The 18,978-nt window shown below is 40.9% G+C and overlaps 1 protein-coding gene across 4 annotated transcripts in view; it reads right to left on the minus strand.

Annotated features, from left to right (window-relative positions):
• ABCC4 (ATP binding cassette subfamily C member 4 (PEL blood group)) overlaps positions 1 to 18,722 on the minus strand; it is a 136,616-nt gene extending 117,894 nt beyond the window's left edge. For all 4 annotated transcript variants that reach the window (XM_085581334.1, XM_085581345.1, XM_085581324.1 and 1 more), the window contains exons 1-4: positions 18,508 to 18,722; positions 5,190 to 5,300; positions 2,983 to 3,103; positions 2,115 to 2,339 (exon numbers count right to left, since the gene is read on the minus strand). In XM_085581334.1, coding sequence (XP_085437460.1) covers positions 2,115 to 2,339; positions 2,983 to 3,103; positions 5,190 to 5,300; positions 18,508 to 18,581 — 531 coding nt within the window. In that variant the 5' untranslated portion in view covers positions 18,582 to 18,722. The remainder of the gene's footprint in view (positions 1 to 2,114; positions 2,340 to 2,982; positions 3,104 to 5,189; positions 5,301 to 18,507) is intronic.
• Between the last annotated feature and the right edge of the window lie 256 nt (positions 18,723 to 18,978).

The following is an 18,978-nucleotide window of genomic DNA, read 5'->3' on the forward strand; positions in this document are numbered from 1 at the left end:
CAAAAGTAGCCTTTGATTCCAAAGCATAAGATTCTGAGTCATCATTAGACATATTTCACTTTAATTCTTGTTACAAGTTTTCTATGTGCATCACTAATACTTCTTACTGGTAACAAAACTTCTTAACTGTTTGAATACAGGGATTTTGCAAATTAGATTTGAACTTTCCAGGAAATGAAAAAGGGTCTAAAACTTAAGAATTATGAACATTTGAAGTTCTCTATTAAGAATGCTTTCTTATCCAATCTATTTATCCTTAAAAACCAAATATTTTATTTTCTACAGCAATTAACAAACTCTGGTACAGTGCTGGTAAATAAGCACCCAAGCTTTTTTCAAAAGCCTATATGAGGTTAAAGATAAAATATGACCTATTTATAAGCAGCACATAGTGAAGACAAATTATTAGAAAGGTTTGCCAATGTTCTTGTCAATGCCATTACTTCAACCGTCACTCTCAGAAGTAAAACTGAGGGCTCATTAATTTTCCATTTAATCCCATTTTTAGAAATAAGGGCGTGTATTACAAATATTTATTTTCCAAGCTTCTAGGCCAGTATCAATTCAGCAACAAACACCATTACTATATACATTTTCCATTAATTCCATTTTGATAATCAGTCTGGTAAATTAACACCTTAGAGAGATGTACAAGAAAGCATTGTGCTGTGTTAGAGCCAAGTTCCCAGAGGATCCTTTTCAAGGTATCAAAAGAGGAAGAGAATAAATGTGTGTATGAAAAGTAATCACCACTTAAAATGGGGACATCTTTACTCTTTGTGCAAAACACTTTACTGCTTTGTGCAAAAACTTGATATAACCTACACCGTAGTACAAGTGTTCATGTTAAGTTGATGGTACCTATGTTTAACGGTTAAAATAATGTGGATTTCTTTACATTCCAAAGAAACTGTGCAGTCCCGACTTTTCAATTAAACTTCTTTGCTGATGTCTGAAATTCCAGCAGCACTGAAGATAAAAAGATGGGGCATTTTCCCTTCCAGCATTCTCAGCATAGATATCCTGCTTGGAAGCAGGCTCATGGTTTGGGAATTGCCAATGGCTTCAGAAGAGTGAAGCAGACATTTTCAACTAAGAAACAGCATTTTGTCCGGGATGTTGTTCAGCTCCTTCCTGCAGGTAAAACTCAAGTTCTCTTGTTCCACTTTTCCTCTGACAGCAGCCTCAACTCCATCTGTAGTTCAGGACAGCTATTTTTTGATCAGGACACAGAGAGAGCAAAGAAACTATGGCTCACTGAACACACATCCCTTCTCACATTTCACTGGCTTTAGTGCAGTACTCCCACAATAACACCAGTAAATGGTAATAAAAAACTAACTCCCTGCCTTTAGGATTCCACTTGATTCTGAACTGTGTCTCCTCTGCCTGCTCCTCTCTCTCTTCCCCCCAGCAGGGATAAAGGTAAATAGGCCAAGCATCCCTGCCTGCCTGGAGGGGAAAGTAGCAGTTCCACAGAACTGCTGCCACTCCCCAAGGGAAATTAATGGGTGCCCAAAGGGACAAGAGCAGCCTCTGATCTGCAAAGGAAGCAACCTACTAGTTCTACATAACTGATGGGATAAAAGATAAATAAATCCCACCCTTAACCGCAACAGGGGTGGAGGGAAACCCGGACAGTGAAGCAATTCCCAGGAGACTGAGAGTGCAGCAGCAGATGGTGCCATCCATGTCCTCCCCTGGGATCAAACTGCAAGGCTGAGTAGCTGCCAGCATTCCCTGGAAGCTCTGTCCCTCTCCTGCTCTATGCCGACACCTCTTAGAGATTCAGCACACAACACTTCCAAGAGCAATGGGGGGGGCTCCTCTCCAACAGCAGCAGGAAGCAAAAAAAGCAGCTCTTCCAAGACTTTAGGGCTATTTAACTCACCACCTTCACTAAGCAGGCCTGAAGCTGTCATTCAGACAGCCAAAGAGACAGAAAGACACATGCAAACATCTAAGGCCTGACACGTTCCGCATGCATTAGGTCTCTACTAATCAATAACTTCAATGGAATTGCAATCATGAGCGTAATAAATAACTGCATTTTTAAACTCCCCCAACAGAACAGCTGTCAAATACAAAATACAGCTGTGAACAGGTTTGCTTACCTTCCGATAAATCATGTGACACATGGCCACCCTCAGCTTCATGCCAGCCCGCTGCACATGATAAAAGTATAAGTGGTGCATGATAGCCAGAATAAGCGTGCACACAGACAGAGCACCTGCGTAGCAATATGCAAAATTCAAATCTTCCTCATCTGAGGCATTATGCTTTTCAAAATAATTAATAATTTTCCCCAAAAAAATTGGTTGAATTATTTTGAGGCTTTCCTGAAAGAGAAAGAAGGGGAAAAGTATTAGTAATTTCTTATCACACCATGCTAATCAAGTCTGTAAACAGGCAAACAGGAGCCAAGTACTGCCACAAGCCATATCCCTTATTACTTTGTCTTTATTGTGCTCTAAAATGTCAAGCCTATTTTTATCAACACATTACCCAAAAGAAACATGTTCCACATTAAAATTTAGCTGGAACTTCAGGGAGAACTCTCTCAATTACCAAAAAAACGCTTTGATGTTATAATAATTGCATGAGTATGTATTATACTTCCATTTTTTTAAATGTGTCCTTTAGAGCCACTTACAGAGAGCAAAAAATCCTCTTTCTACTGGGCATACCACTCAGATACATAAAATACAGATAAGCCTTACAAATCAAGTCAGTGGTTTGCAATGTCTCAAAAATAATGCAATGAAATGAGCTCTCTCTGTTCCACTTGCGTAATCCTGCAATTATGACTCAGTTTTTCAGTCTCTGCAGGGCTACAGCTCTGTTATACCTTTCTGAGAACTTTACCAGGTTCTCTGAGCAGTCCAGGATGAAGTCACCAGTACATGTCATGCAGTCTAAGTGGACAAGTTTCACATTGCTGTTAGCCAAGAAGTAGGTCCTGTGACATTTTACATCACTTACCTCAATCATTGTGAAAATTCCAAAAACTAAATAGGATTTCCAGTAACACAGAATAATGGCTTTTGTTAAATGTGGTGTTTTTCCTCTCTTTTTTGCTTTTTGCACCTCTTTATCCCAGTACCTGACAAACAAAGTGCAAATATGTTGGAGGACAGAATTAAAATCACAAGGCAATTACCTAGAATAAAACACTTTCAGACTAACAGCCAGATTTCCCTGATCACTTTAATAAAATCAAATAAAATTACTTAATGTCTAGACCTATTTGCTCTTGGTTAATCACAAACAATTCACCACTGTTGACTATTATCACCCTTGACATATTTGCTGATGAGGAACTCTTCCTTTGTTTCTCCTCCTCTCTGTTCAGACAGTCACCACTCACCTTAATCAAGAGCCTCCTATCATATGATCTGACCATGGACTAAACTGAGGCAGCACAGTGTCTTTGTCTATCCATATGCCCTGTGCTTCCTCAGAGAGGTTGTGATGTCCAACCCTTTCTCATGTCTGGCCCTGTCTATTCTCTACCATATGCTTTGCTGAGGATTTTGTCACCCAACACTCCACACACTCTCTCTGAATGCGAGGATTCGGCAGCAGAGTGGCAAAGACCATCACCACAAGCAGGACACAATCTGTTCACATGAAAACCAAAGACAGTAATAACAAGCATAATTTTAGCAAGAAAGTATCACAACTTAAGCAGACTTGTTAAAACACACTGCTGTCAGAGAGGAACCTCCCCCTTTCTTGTGAAGGCTAAGTGTTTTCTGCCAAACCCCTGACCTTGACAGTTTGAGGGGTGAAATAAGTCTAAGGCATGAAAGCCAATTATTTTGCAACAAAGCACAAAAGTTCAAAGCATACAGATAAGAGCACTTTTTTTTTACCCTCTTTTTTGTTACAAAAATTACAGACTTATTGTCTACATGCTTTGAAAACAGAAACTATGTAGGTTCTGTGGGGTTTCTTGGCTCAAGAGAAAAGACTACTTCTGAAGGCAGCTATTTATGAATTATACACTCTGCTTCTTGGTCAAGTACACTGAAGAATTAAAAAACACTCTTTTTTTTTTTTTTCCTACCATTTCCTGACTCATGCAAGTGTGTGCTTTTACTATAAAAAAATCATTGAGAAAAAATCCATCTTCCTTACAGCCAAGTCCCTAACACAACCATGGAATTTGGCAAAGCTCTCCAACTACAAAGACATTAAAAGCAGCAACTCCTATGAGCTTATCACTGACTCTCTTTCTTCAGTTAACTTATCCAGAGCAGATCTGGTCATAACCTTTTGTTTCTGGATTCTTTTTACTTCTTGAGGAGTCTATCATCCCAATCAAACTATCAGGAAAGTCCATCTGCTCCGCTTTCAGTGTAACAGCAAGAAACAGCAAGGCCACACTTTCTTAATACAGAGGCCACCTTTCACTAAGTGGGATCTTTTCCTCTAACTATATTTAGCAGAAGATTATTTGAAGACAAAAATCCTCTCTGTTGGAAGGTTCACAACAATTGATATAAATAGTAATTATTTGAAGATATTTTCCTACTAAAATATAGATGTCCCTGAGTCAATAACACTACAGACCAGTACACAGTCCATGAAAAAGTTCTTAAAACCAAATAAAAACACATCCTAGATACCTGCTTTTACCTGTTCAAGGCATCTTGCCCAATCTACCAATGATTTGTAATTTTCAACATACATATATTTTTATACACACATATATTTAAGAGGTCACTTAATTCAGTTTGCAATCTAAACAAACAAACAAAAATAAATAAAATACAAAACTTTTTTCTCCACTTTTACACAAAGCAATTTAAGTTTCCACAGCTGCTTTACCACAGGCCAGAAGATTCATGCATTTATTAAGGATTACTACCATTACAGTTGATGAAAAGTTGTTTTTTGCAAGCATTTTGCAAAGAGTCAAATTAATTATAAATTACATAATGGAATTTCTCTAATGAAGTTCCATTATGTACAACTTGAGAAAATCTAAAAAGCATCTATGGTAAACAAATTCTCTTAGTTCTTATTGCTCTAAATTCTTCAACATTTTTAACCTTGTTAAACTTTACAATAACATCTTTGAATTTCAGAATAGAAATAAGATTTTTACCTTCTCCAGCATTAGTACAATAAAAGAGAACAATTTTGCCTTCCAATCCAAAGTATTTCACAATTTTTCTCCTTACCACTGCAATTCCTCTCCAAGCTTCTCTGAGGAATCTTCTGGCATCACTTTATACATATCATCTTCTTCAAGCTTCCGTTTATGGCCGATAATAAATAAGGGATTCAACCACCTAGTTAAGTACAAATTATTAGTAAACTGATTAGCAGACCAAAAAGAGTAATTTATTTACATAATAATTTAATTCTTTTACCCCCTTCTTTTCTCCTCCTCTTGAATCATTTAACATCCACACATTTCACTGCACTTTTGTCTAAGAATTAAGTCAACTCCTATCTTGCAAATGGGAAAGCATTTCCCACTTCCTGTATCTCTTTATGGCCACAACACCTTACTCCCAGTCATCCAGACAGCCCGCATAACCCTCCTTAGTCCTAAGGGAATTGTTTTCTTACAGTGTTTCCTTACACTCCTTTAAATATTAAGGGAAAAAAACTGAACTTAACCCAACTATTAAAATATTGAAAGCTGTAAATAAAATTGTAATGCACACTAAATACATTTTTTGTAACATTTACTTGAGGAAAAATGTAGCTGCTGTTCAACTGACACCTTGACAAGTATTAAAGGTCAGTAATTTAAAGACAATCACTGAAATGTAAAAATGGGGAAACAATGGATTATTACTGTACCTTACTCACGTTTGCAAATATAAACAGAAGCACACTGACACAGTGTGTAGGTTCAAAAAAGGAAAATAATCAGAATATAATCAGAATAATCAGAAAATAATCAGAAACAGCTCAGTTTCCTTAGTGGAAAGATTCTTAAAAGCTCAGTATTTTACAACAACACTTTAAAGATAAATTATAATAGCAGTACTGTAGATTTGTTGGAAAACACTGTATTTAGTTAGCTCAAATAGGTCAACTGTCAGGGAACAGCAAGACTAGACTTTTATGCACCTGGATCCTTATCCAAGCCTGAAACACCAGGGAAGTCCAAACAGTTTTAGTTGGGCCCCACAGAGCGAGGGCTGTATGGCATAAAGCATAAAGTGACCAAGTTGTCCATGAGATAGAAAAAAAGGAATGACACGTGCAAAACAGGCATGGCTTAGTGGGAACAACGGAGTTAGGGAACTTGCAGTTTTCCATTTAGTTTGTCTCTCTACTAAATTTGTGATATTTTGTTTCCAGGAGACATGGATTTTGGCTCTAAGGCTTCCCCTACACTTTTTCAACTGGTTACCACCATCAAAATGAAGAAGTCAGGGATGGATCTGTTTTGGAAAAAATACTCTTGCATTCAAGGCAAGCTGTCTGTCTGATCTCAACTGCCTGTGAAAGTTCTTAACTGCTGCTTAGTTTCTGATACTTATTTACCCCCCAACTTCACCAACACAATTCTTAAAAGAACGTGTGGTGTGCTAGGTGAAGCATGTTATTTTCTGGAAGACCAACACGTGAGATTTCAAAACTGGGGTGGTTTACAGTGAGGATATTTATTTATTCACAACCACAACAGTGGTTATGAATACTCATCAACTTGCTCTACATTTCTCACTTGGGCATGTTCTAACTAAACTTTGTATACACTGGCTTACAAGAAAGCTGTTGGTTAATTTCAGAGAGCATGGATGGGCAGGCTGAACCCTAGAGAGGAGGCTCAGAGAGAGTTTCTTCAAAGATAGCACTGTTATAAAAGTCTTTTTTCCCAGGCTCCAAGGCACAACTGCAAGTAACAAATGGGATTATACACTGTTGTTCTTTCACTACTTAGCATGTTAGCACAGTGTTTTTGTGACTCATTCAAAAAATTAAATCTATCCTTAGAGCAGCACCTTTGATGCCTAACAGCCCTTTTTAAACTCTTGGAGTGAGTACTGAAGATTTGTTTATGTGAGCTGGTAACTCCTAAATGTATGTTACAGGTACAATTAGAAAGAGAAAATACTTGTCGGACAAGTCTGTTGCTTGGACTTTATGGTTAAATAGCATAAGGGCCTAAATCACTACCACAACTTTCCCACAAAAGGTCCTAACAAGAGGTCTCAAATACCAACTGCTCCAACCAGCAGCAAAACTTCTACCTGGTTTAACACAAGGAATCTGCTCCATTGAAACATGTCTCCTTTGGCCTCAGTTCTTGCAGCCGACCACAGGTGAAAAGCAGGTATGAGGCAAATAACCGCAAAGTCATTAAATAATTTCTGCCTGCTGGATGAAATAGCCTCTGTTTGCTCCAGGACAAGCAGGAAAAGATCTGCAGACTTCAATAGACTCCTGAGGCCGATACCCAGTGTTCCTTCTCTTGACACATCAGTATTAGCCCAGGATGTATCCATAAACAAGTCACAGGTCTCCTTTCAGACGGAGGCTAATGTTGCCCTGATTTTTAAAACTGTTAAGTTTTATTTTATACTTATTTTGAAAGTTTTAAAGTTCTCATAAAACTTATTTAGCTTTCTGATAATGTTTACATATTTGAGAGTCAGAGTTCCCACACAATTTCATGTATAAACAGAATAGTTTACATATTTCTTTGTGGGTGGAGAGAAATGATTGATTGATCTTTGGACCAGTGTGGTTGGAGAGATGGTAATTCCATCCTCCAATCCACGGTCACCTTTAGAATTCTATAAATACCAGATGTTCAAATAAAACTGAGTCTTTTTCTCTTTTGAACTTACCAAGCTTCTGTGTACTCATTTAATGTCCAATAGCATCAGGCTAAAGTTATCTTTCTCCTAGCATGAGAATCTGATTAGGCAGTCCTTTCAGGAAAATACAAAGGCTAAATCCTTCTCCCATCTATGGAAATGGTTGTGAGATTTCACTGGCTACTGCTGCCAAGGTGAAAAGAAAACCAGTTCTGACATTTAACAAGGAACATAAATAGGATATTTATTACAGAATCACAGAAAGGTTGGGGTTGTATGAGAAGGGACATCTGGAGGTCAGCTGGTCCAAACCCTGCTGCTCAATGAGGGCCACCTAGAGCTGGTTGTCCAGGACAATGTCCCAACAGCTTTTGAAGATCTCCACGAGGCCTTCATAACCTCTCCAAGCAGCCTTCAACAGCACTCAATCACCCACACAGCAAAGAAGTGTTTCCTGATGTTCAGAGGGAACCTCTTATTATTCAGTTTGTGGCCCCATTGCCTCTGATCCTACCCCTGGACACCACTGAGAAGAGTGGCTCTGCCCACCTTGCACCCTCCCCTCAAGTATTTCTCGACATTGATGATATCCCCCAGATCCTCTCCTCTCCAGGATGAACAGTTCCAGCTCGCTCAGCCTTTCCTCCCAGAAGGGATGCTCCAAACCCTTAATCATTCTTGTGACCCTTCGCTGTGTTCTTTCTAGTATGTCCATATCTCTCTGTACTGGGGACCCCAGAACTGGATTCAGGGCCCCAACTGTGGCCTCAGCAGTGCTGAATATAGTACTTTCTGCATGCAGCAGAGTACACAGAGGAAAACAAAAGACACTTTAGAAACAGACTTAAATACACAGTCTTAAAAAATAAAAACAATGCTTTTAATTTTACTCATTAGAGCACCATTCCACTACTTACACTGTTCAAAAAACCACAGGCAGGCAACAGGAAAAATAATGCCTTCTGCTGAAGGCAAATGCTCAATCCTGACAGCATTTGATCCCACACTACAGCCAAGGGCAGCATGTGCTGACCACAGATGTGCAGTCCACTGCAAAGTAACCCACTGAAATACAACACTCTCAAGTGCACAGGACTGCAAGAGCCATCCAATTTATCCTTTGTCCTTAAACTCCCAAAACAACTTACTGATGATATGCCCATCTCCACTGAGGAGTTCTTACAGTTTGCAGTAAATCTCTTGTCACCCCATCTCCACCCTGTACCTACAGTGTGAGTGAATTTGAAAAAGATTTAAGGAGCAGAAAGATGATAGTGCAGGGTAAAAACTGCCAGAAGTCTCAGGGCTATCAGACTATTAGTTCCAGTGAGACCTAGTACAACTTCAGGGCTTCTCTCTTTTTTCCATCAGTTAAAACCGTAACACTGAAAAGAGTAATATATTGCATGACAACCTATGTTAACATGAAAGAAAGCAAGAAAAAACAATCCAGAGCAAGTAGAAAACTGTAGCAATTCATTTTGTGAATCATTTATTATAATGAACAACGTGGCAAAGATTCAGCACAAGCCCACATTTCCATAAGGTTAGGGAAAAAATAGTATAAAAAACTCAAAAAATTTTAGAAGTCACCCATTATTGACCTTTCTGACTAGTGTCCCCCAAAACACCCATCTTCAAGAGCTACTGCTCTGGTGATTTCAGGAGTAAAAAAGCTTTTAACAGTATGTTGTATTAACAGAGTATAGTTTAATATACTTAGAAGACGATTAAACATTTTTATTTTTCAAATGTTGATTAGTCTTTGAAGGGCTAATCTCAAGAATGAGTTCTTCTGTAAACTCTAAGTACAACAAGAAGAGTTGGAGCATCACCATCTTACTGATCTTTATGCTGGAAGGTCTGCTACCAGACAGAAGGCTTAGCACATGCTCCTATTCAGTCATTAAAGTTTCCACCTGAATGCCACATGTAGATTATGCCCTGTGGAATTCTCTGCACTCACAGCAGAACTGAGACCAACCTGTTTCACACAGCCCACTGTTATTCAAGTCACACATTTGTAACACACAAACCAACCAAGTCCTTCTCTTGCCTGAAGGCTCAGTTAAATTAGAGTGCTGTCAGAGGACTGCTGAAGGAGGCTGACAAATAAAGCAAAGGCACCCCCAAAACCCCAACATAGCCATAAAGGAAGACTACTCATTAGAGTGGTATGTCTTTTGTCAGAACAGAGATCAGCTAACACAGATCTCTTCAAAGAGTATTAAAAACAGCTCACAAAAAATTAGCATTTGTTATGAAAACAGAACCTGTGGAAATTGCATTATTCTTTAATAAAAAAAAGCTAAAATAATAGCCTAAATTAAAGAAATTGAGGAAATATATAGACAGTCATGCAAACGCTCCTCTCACCCCAATGATGGGCTCAATACCTATCTATTTTACTGCAAGAAAGAGAGGAACAACATGCTGGGGAGGCAAGACCTCTCTGTATTTCTTTCTAAAGAAGCTGTTCAACTTAAATAAAAACAGGACTCTTTAGTAACTGTCTTTACTTTTCCCAGGTACCTTCCTGTGTGCTAGGAATTTTGAATTTTTTTTTTCCTTACACATTGCCTCATTTAAGTTGCTCTTTCAGAACACAGGGTTCACATGATGCCCTTCAAAGAGCTTAGCCCAAATTGTTCCTAGCATGACGTATGCACAAAAACGTGAGTATCTCTAAGGATCCAGAGTACCTCGTGTTCTGCTGGGATTGCCTCTGTTCTATCAAAACGATCAGCTGATCAAACACATCAGTCTGGAAACATGACCCGAGTAAGTCCCTGGTACTGCCAGAATACTGATGTTACTGGGAATAAAGATTAAAAAAATAAATTAAAAAATCACTCTATAACCTGGTGCAAGCCCAGAGATAGCCAACTGCGAAACAGTAAATCACTGTTCTGACCTCAAAAGGCTTTTCACCTCTGCAGCAGTATCTTGGGCACTGATAAAAAAAGAAAGTGATTCATTTCTGAACCAGCAGATACACAAAGACCACAATATAAACATTCACTTCCTGCATTTCCCTACTCCTGGGCCCTGACATTACACACCCTTTAAGATTACAACACAGTCAACCAGCCACAATTTACTTGGTTGCTCGGGAAAAGTCCAATTTTTACCAATTGTTAAGAGAACAACTCCACCAAGATATTGGAAAGCTGCTAAGATTGTAGAAAAATCTAAGACAGTGTTTGCTTACCCTCCTAAGAGAAGTAATCCCCTTGTTCAAAGACAGCATGAAAGAGAAACAAGCCCTGCTTTCCAAAAGGCAGCATCATTAAGGCTAGTCATGCTATTTTGCTTCATACATGAAATAAAATGTCCTAAACAAGAAAGCTTGTAAATTAGATTTCCTATCATGCCAAAATAATTTCCTAGCAGCCAAGGAAGAAATACATTACAGATAGATATATGAAATTAATAGCAGTGCCCAGCTCAAATGGTTCATTAACCCAGGGATGGAACCTGCTATACCTCTGGGTTTTTATCATGTCCTGCTTGCATATACTCAGAAAAGTACTATTCTCACCCTGCAGAGCAGGTTTGCAGAGCTTTCTAGAAATCTAAGCACACATTACAAGTCCTTCTTGAACTGATAAATTCTGTCAAAAAACATCAGCCAAGAAGCATTTGCAATTACATTACAAAGCTGACACAAATAAAAAAAAGTCCTAAGATGAAAGGATGTGTCTGTAAGGGCCCTGGGTGCTCCTACAAGTCTCAATTGCCTTGACCAGCCCCACAACAATCACCCCACAGTCACTTGCATAATTACAGTACCTTCCTCTGTGCAAGTGCAAAATTTCTTTCTCACCAGTTTCACAAGAGCTCCTGCTTTATCACAGGACAAGTCAGGAAAATCAGACTACACAAACCACTTGCCTGATTAGAAAAATACTTTCTTTATTTGCAATAAGCAGAAGTTTAATTTCTGGATAATTTTACAGCACCCAGTCAAAGCCATATCCAGTATACTCTCATCAACTAATTTCTTAAGGAAGTGTTTTACAAACTGCATTTTTCCAATTCCTCTTAAACTTATTTGTGCATTACATTACAAGCATCACCTGTTTACACTCAATGTCCAGTTATTTTTCAACAGCTGCACAGGAGAGTCTTTGTTTACTCAAAATCCTCCATAACACTAGGATTTTGTCTCTCTTGAGCAGCTTGGAAGCACTACTTCAACAACTAAGCTGCAAAGTAAAACATTTTTTTTTTCCTTTAATCACATACTTTGGAGATGGCTTTTTTGTTAAAATAAATTGAGTTTCCTCACAGGCCATTTGGATAATAATGCACATTGCTTATTCTCCCTGTTTCACTCCAGGAGTCTGCCTGCCTCACTGTACTGTACATTACCCACCTTTGTGACACTCTACACCAGCAGTGCAATTCAGCACTATGTGCTTGCTCTCAGTCCACAGGATCACTGCTGGCTTTCTGGATGTAGAGAAAGGACACACACACTCTGAGAGTCTCCAGAGTTATTTTGCAAGAATTTTTAAATAACCTAGCAACAGTATGTAGTCATCATGTGGTATTTTTTTTAACCTCTCCATTCCATACATTCATTCATTCTCATTAGGAAGTTGCCTTCTCCCACTTCCCCTTACAAAGGCAGTCGTCCACAAGTAATAAAGTAAACAAAGTAAGTCTGGTATTTCTTCAGATTCTTTTCAACTGTGTTTTGGTTGTAATTTCCCTCCCCAGTTTAATGTGGCTTAAAGAGCAGCTTTTCTCATTGCTTACAGAAGGAAAAAATAGGAATACAATGAAATTACTTCAAAGCCATATTAACTCAAAAACACCCTTCAGGCTTCCAGTTTCAATACCAACTGTATTAACCTTTGATACCCAGGTCCATCTCATCTTCCAAGCTGCTGCCTTTTCCACAGCACAGTGTGAGCAGGTACGTTGCTGAACACCCACTTTCTGATGCTGACAGTAGCACAACTGGTATCAGAATACATTTATTGCAGGCTGTTTTCATGCTGTTCATCAGCCAGGTATGGAATTACCTTATTAATCCAGCATACCTCCTGGTATTTCAGACAGCAAGAAGAAACACAGACATAGCAAGGGGAAGGGGGGAGCATATTGCAAACTAACATTTTCTGCAGGCCTAGAAGCAGGGAAGAGAGTAGTGGCATCACCTGTACCTGTGGCATTTCAAAGACTATCATTAAAATATCAAATCCAAACCCAGCAATCACAGGCCAAGAAAAATACCAAACATTAGATGTAAAGGTCTGAAGATTGTGACTTATAAAACTAAACTTCAGAAACTACTCATTAAAGAAGAACCTAATGGTGGGAATTTCTGTATTAACATCCTTTCTGTCAAGCAATGGAAATAGGGAGAATTAAAATGCCCTGTGAGTTCCTACTGTTATTACAAGTGGTACAGTGCCAGGGATACAAAACAAATAACATAAAATAGATGACTGATCTTTTCAACACTGCACTCCCAAAATCTAATTGGGTTATCTCCTTCCTCCACTCTACATATGGCCTAGTTTTCTAGAAGCAGGATAGAGAAATTATTTTGGAAAAGAAGACAAAAACAACATCATGACATAATCTTAATTTTCAAGTTTTGCAGGAATTAGAAGACATTTTATCTCATAAATGGTACAGCAGGCATTCCAAAGGCAAATAGTCTGTGTTTCATTATACTCTCAACAGTTCATCTAACTGCATATCTAAGCACAGATATTTACTGTAGATAGCAAATGCTAACACTTCAACAGTTTATACACACTTGCTGTAATCCATATAATCTATTTAGCACTCTTTATCCACATATTTTAACTTTACTAGCTCATAAACAATATTTTTCAAGTATTTTCTTTTGCATAATACAGACATCTCACAAATAAACATGCAAAACTTAAAAATTAATGCAGTAGCTCAAGAGTATAAATGATTCAAATTTGACAGCAGGACATTAAATATCTCATAAATGAACAAACAAGGCATTATCTTTCAAAAAAAGTTGTATGTATGATCCTCCGTCTTTTTTCATTCAGGAGAAAAAGAGAAGTAAGTGTGATTTCCATCTCAAAAATGTGTTTTCTGTTTATCTATACTGAAAATGTTTACATATTTCTTCAGTGTTTCTATAGTACTACAACTCTCCTGCACCAGTAAGTCAATAAATGAACTTAGCTACCTCAGAGGTCTTTATAAGGTGGCATTACTATGCAATTTCAGGCACTGACCATGGGAATTCACTAAATACCAGGCAAGATCCCAGGCAAGTCACGAAGCCTGATATTTTCATGTTAAATAAATGTAAAATCCTCACAGTCAAATCTGTTCACTGACACAGTAAAGAACACAAACCAATTTTATTTGTGGCACTGTTGGAATCCAGTTGAAATATCCAAGAACAATGATGAATTCTTTCCATAACTTCTTTCAATGCAAAGCAAGAAACACTTGAAGACAGATAAGCAGGCAATACCTAGGCTGTCTGAGAAATCCGATGAAATCAGTCGGTGGCTTTTCTGATTCTAAACCACAGGGTGAGAGAGGAGGAGGAAGTTAAATAAGGTGTGTAGCCATTTTCACTGCTACAAGAGAAATCTGCCACATGACTACATCTGGTCAGGCAAGCAGCTACATATTGTACAGTCCTCACTCAAAATTCTGGGACTTGCATATCTATGCTTATGCCATTCAATTCACACTTAAACCAAAAATGAAGATTGTTTTATACTCTTCTCTCCCACTACACATCAGATCCATGAAGATTTAGTGGTTTTGTCATTCTCCCCAAACCACACATGTAGTAAGTAAAAAACAATGCTGCCAGACACTAACAGGCAATGATAAACCAATCACTGAGTTATTCCTTGGAGTAACAACTCTGTAGATGCCTTGCTGCAAATTTTCAGATCATGTTTTAATGCTGTTACTGTAATGGCAATTGCCTCATGTCAAGTCATGATCTGAAAAGGCATATAGCCTGAGGATGATGACAGTGTTCAGTGTTCCAAAAAAACCACAGACTTGTCACAGTCATGGTGAGTCTGTGACAGATAACTAATTACTGTTATTATTAAAATGAAGTTAAAAAATTTGTATGAAATCTAGAAGAACCTTAACTTCTTTTACTTCTCTACACAGAAATGCTGGATACTCTTTCCAGGGTATTCCAGTTTGCCCGCCTTCTCCTATTGTTAACAGCGTAAAAGTTATCAAGTCTTTCAAAAATTTAATCATACCCTATGTTTGGCAACTAAATCCACTAAAGTGGATTTGATGTCCAAACAGCAGAATGCATAAAAATTCAGTAACTGCTAAATAGAAAAAAACACCTTTAAGAACTCAAGTGAACAAGTCAGCAAATAAAGATATATTTCCTACTTAATGAACATACAAGCTCAAAGATGGGTTAATAGCCAGAAATGAGAAATATTCTTACTCTCTTAAATTATTAATTTAATAATCTCACCACTCACATCAGAAAAAAATATGCAAGAAGTGCTATTCTCAACTGCATGGGGGCCTATAAGGCTTTTTCAATCCCTAAACTTTCTGCAACTGAATAGCTGTTTAAACATGAAAAACACAGCTGAAGTCTCTCTTCCTTGGACAAAAGTTAAAAAGAAAGCAAACCCTTCTATCCATCCTTCATAATTCTCCTTCTCACTGCAAACTGAGCCAGCAATAAAAAAACCAACAACCTAACAACATAGATGAAATAAATCAGGAATACAAGCAGGCCTAACTATAACTGAAATACCAGCCAGAGCTTTAAAAGGTTTGGTGGGCATGGAAGTTGTGACTCTTGAAAGTCAGGAGTTACAATAATATCTGAAACATTCAGAAGGCCAATTTGGGCTTTGATAAACCTCTGTTAATTCAGTGAAAGACACAAGAAACAATATTTTGCAACTGCCCTGATCTTCACACTTCTTTCATAAATAGTTTTCATTCTTGTAACATTACACAAGGGATGCATTATAAAAGTAACAATATTAACACACAATCCAGATGCTCCTCTTTCCCATGAATCTACTGCTGGAGTGTTTAATGTTCATCAAGCTCATACTTGCTAAAGTCACAACCCAAAATCAAGAAGCCAAGCTTCAAACAACGGAAGAAGAATGTCTCGTCAGCCTACACACTCATTACCTGAGATTTATAACTCAATGAAAACATGACTTTTTTTCTCCCATGAGTTTGATCCTGTTTGCACCAGGCAATAATGTAAGCTTTTATTCTGTACCACTGGCAACAAATGGGAGGGTGGTTCCTCACAATGGCAAAACTGCACTTCTGGAGAAAAATACAAACAAAATAAAAATAAGAAGGACCTTTGCCAAGCTGCTTGCAATGCCATATTTTTACCCTCATTGACAACAAGCAGACAACACCTGGAATGTGGAGAGCAGAGCAGGCACACAACCACAGGGTGGTGGCTGCTAGGACTCACAGGATGGCCTTCCTCAGGCATTGTTTTCCTGGTTCTCCAGATGAAAACATCTCAGAATGTCCTGTGTGAGACATGAGCTAAAATGAAGCAGTACTCACACAGCTGGGAGATGCTACACTCATAGAAAGGGAGAGTAATTCTAAGAGTTACCCTTAAAGTTAGCTTTATAGCTAAATGAGAGGGTGTTTTAACACTTCCTGAATTTTATGCAAAACTTTTTGCAGAAAATTGACAGCCCCTGCTTATTCAGTTTTACCACAAGGCTCAATTTTGACCAGGCTAAACAGTGGAGAAGAATGAAGGTATCATTTCAGCTGAAATGTACACCCAGAAAACACTAATGTTTGTTGACTAATATACTCATGTTAGTTGTGATCACAAGCACCACAGGTAAGAGACAAGACTTTAGAAGGCTATTTTCACTGCTTTGAATTACACTGCTATAAAAGCCTGATAAGCAGGACACTGGGCAAATTCTAAAGCTTTACATGCTCCACTAAATGCTTTTCCAAAGCAGAAGCTTTATGGTTGTACACCAGCATCTGACTGTGAAGTCTCAAGTCCCGGTTGATCTCTGGACTCTGAGCAGAGCTGTCATCCCCCAAGCACAGCCTTCCACCTATTTTCCCTTAGCAAAGTAAGAACCTAAAAACAATGCAGAGTGATACAGAAGGCCACAAAAAGAATGATACAAGCAGTCAGAAAGCTGGCTATGAGCACTGCATGCTTCTTTTTCACATCTAGCTGGATTGGTTTTGGCAGAACTACCAGTAACACCACAAGATTCCAGCAAGGGAAAGGGAACAGACCAGAAACAGTTGTGGAATGCTACATGGCCAACTTAGGTTCATCCCATTCTGCTTGGATTTTACAACAAAGCTGTTTCCAACACAGGCATCCCTGGTATTAAAGGGAAAAGTCAAAATCCTGAACACAGGGAGTTCTGCACCAGCATACAAGCTGCCTTTTTTATTATTACTTACCTATTTTCTTTGTTTTTTTGCAAATAGTACCTCTGAAGATATATCTTTGACTGATAAACAAGTTTAGTTAAAATTTGTCAGGGTTTTTAAAACGCCACTACCTTCCAGAGGGGACTTCTGCACCTGCTCAGAGTTGCTTATAGAATCAAAGAGTTTTTAATTTGTGTTTCAGAGGCTTCCAAAAAAAGAGCTTCACCTGCCATGCCCTCCCTTCCTTCCCCCTCCTCCACCACACAACATGTGCACCCTGGTTCAGGCTGCAGCCGGTGAAGCAGGATAAGAACTTTCTCGGGAAGTGCTCTTCCAAATGGGATCTGCTAGGACAAACAAGTTTGGTGCTCTCCCGTTTTACTTTGCAAATGTTTTCCTACTACAGTTCAAAGCAACTAAAACGCCGAGCTGCAATTCCTCACCTCTTTGAGTACACATAGATACCCACGCCGAGGTCCCCAGAAGAAGACCAAGCACTAACTCTGGGCTGGGAGCCCTGTGGCCCCGTACAGTTTGTGGCAACACCGCCAGCCCTCGCTCCGTGAGACCCAAGCCCCTCCGGAGCGGGGGCAGCAGAGGCGTGGGCGAGCGCAGCCAGGATGCTGCCCCGCCACCCCTTACCCCGGGGAGTTCCCACGCAGCCACACGGGTCAGAACCACCTCACTGCCGGAGGGCAAAGCCTCACGCCGGGATGAGCAATCCCCGCCCGCGACCCGTTATTCAAACGGGGAATCACAAGAATGCCCGGGAGCAGCCCTGCACCCAGTCCCCGGCAGGGCTGCCCGGGCCAGGAAGCAGAAGGCGCTCCCGTCCTCCCCGCAGCTACCGAGCGAACAAACATGTGCTCCGAGGGGCCGACGGGGCCGCGCTCGGCGCCGCCCGCCCGGCGGAGCGCCGCCGCGCCGACAGGCAGGCCCCCGGCTGCGCCGTCCGCAGACCGCAGCCGGGGATTATCGCGGGCTGCCGGCGTCACCTCAGGAGACCTCAGCCCACCTGCGACCCGGGGCTACCCGGGCGGGCAGCGCTGGCAGCCGGGCCCGCGGGGGCGGGCGGCAGGTCGCGCCCGAGCCGCGCCTGCACAATCATCAAGCAGCGGGGCAGCGCCGGCCGCCGCTTCCCTTCCCGGCGCCCGGACGCTCCGGGAGCCGCGCTCAAGTGCGAGCCGGGCACCCTCAGCCGAGCCTGGGCACTCCCGAGCGGCCGGGCGAGGTGAAGCCAGCGGCGCTGTGCCCGGCGCCGCGCCTCCAGCGCTGCCCTCCCCCCTGCCCTCGCCCGGGCGCTCACCAGAAAAAGAGCCGGGAGCAGAGGTTGGCATCCTGCAGCGGGTTAGGCTTCTCCTCTCGGGGCACCGGCTCCATGCCGCCCGCCACGCCGCCCCGACCCGCCCGGCGTGCGGCGAGGGCGCAGGACCACGGGCGACTTCCCACCGCCAGCAGCCGCTGCTCCGCCGCCGGCCGGCGCTGTTTCCGGGAGAACCAGCACCCCCGCCTCGGCCCTCCTCCTCCTCCTCTTCCTCCTCCTCCGGCTGGCCGCCACAAGACGCCTCCTGCCGGCCCGGCTTCCCCGCGACGCCCGAGGAGGTGCCGGGCAGCGCCGGAGCCGCTCCGCTGCGGCTGGCTCAGGGCGGACCGAGCCCCTGGCCGGCAGGCTCTGCTCTGCTCCCCCCGCTTTCGCACCTGTGTGTGCCCCTTGCTGATGGAAAGCATCTCCTCGCTGCACGCAGCGCCAGGCGAGGTGGCGCTGGATTTTTGGACA

The sequence above is a fragment of the Lonchura striata genome, chromosome 1 (assembly GCF_050655825.1).
Source record: "Lonchura striata isolate lonStrDom1 chromosome 1, ASM5065582v1, whole genome shotgun sequence".
Lineage (NCBI taxonomy): Eukaryota > Metazoa > Chordata > Aves > Passeriformes > Estrildidae > Lonchura > Lonchura striata.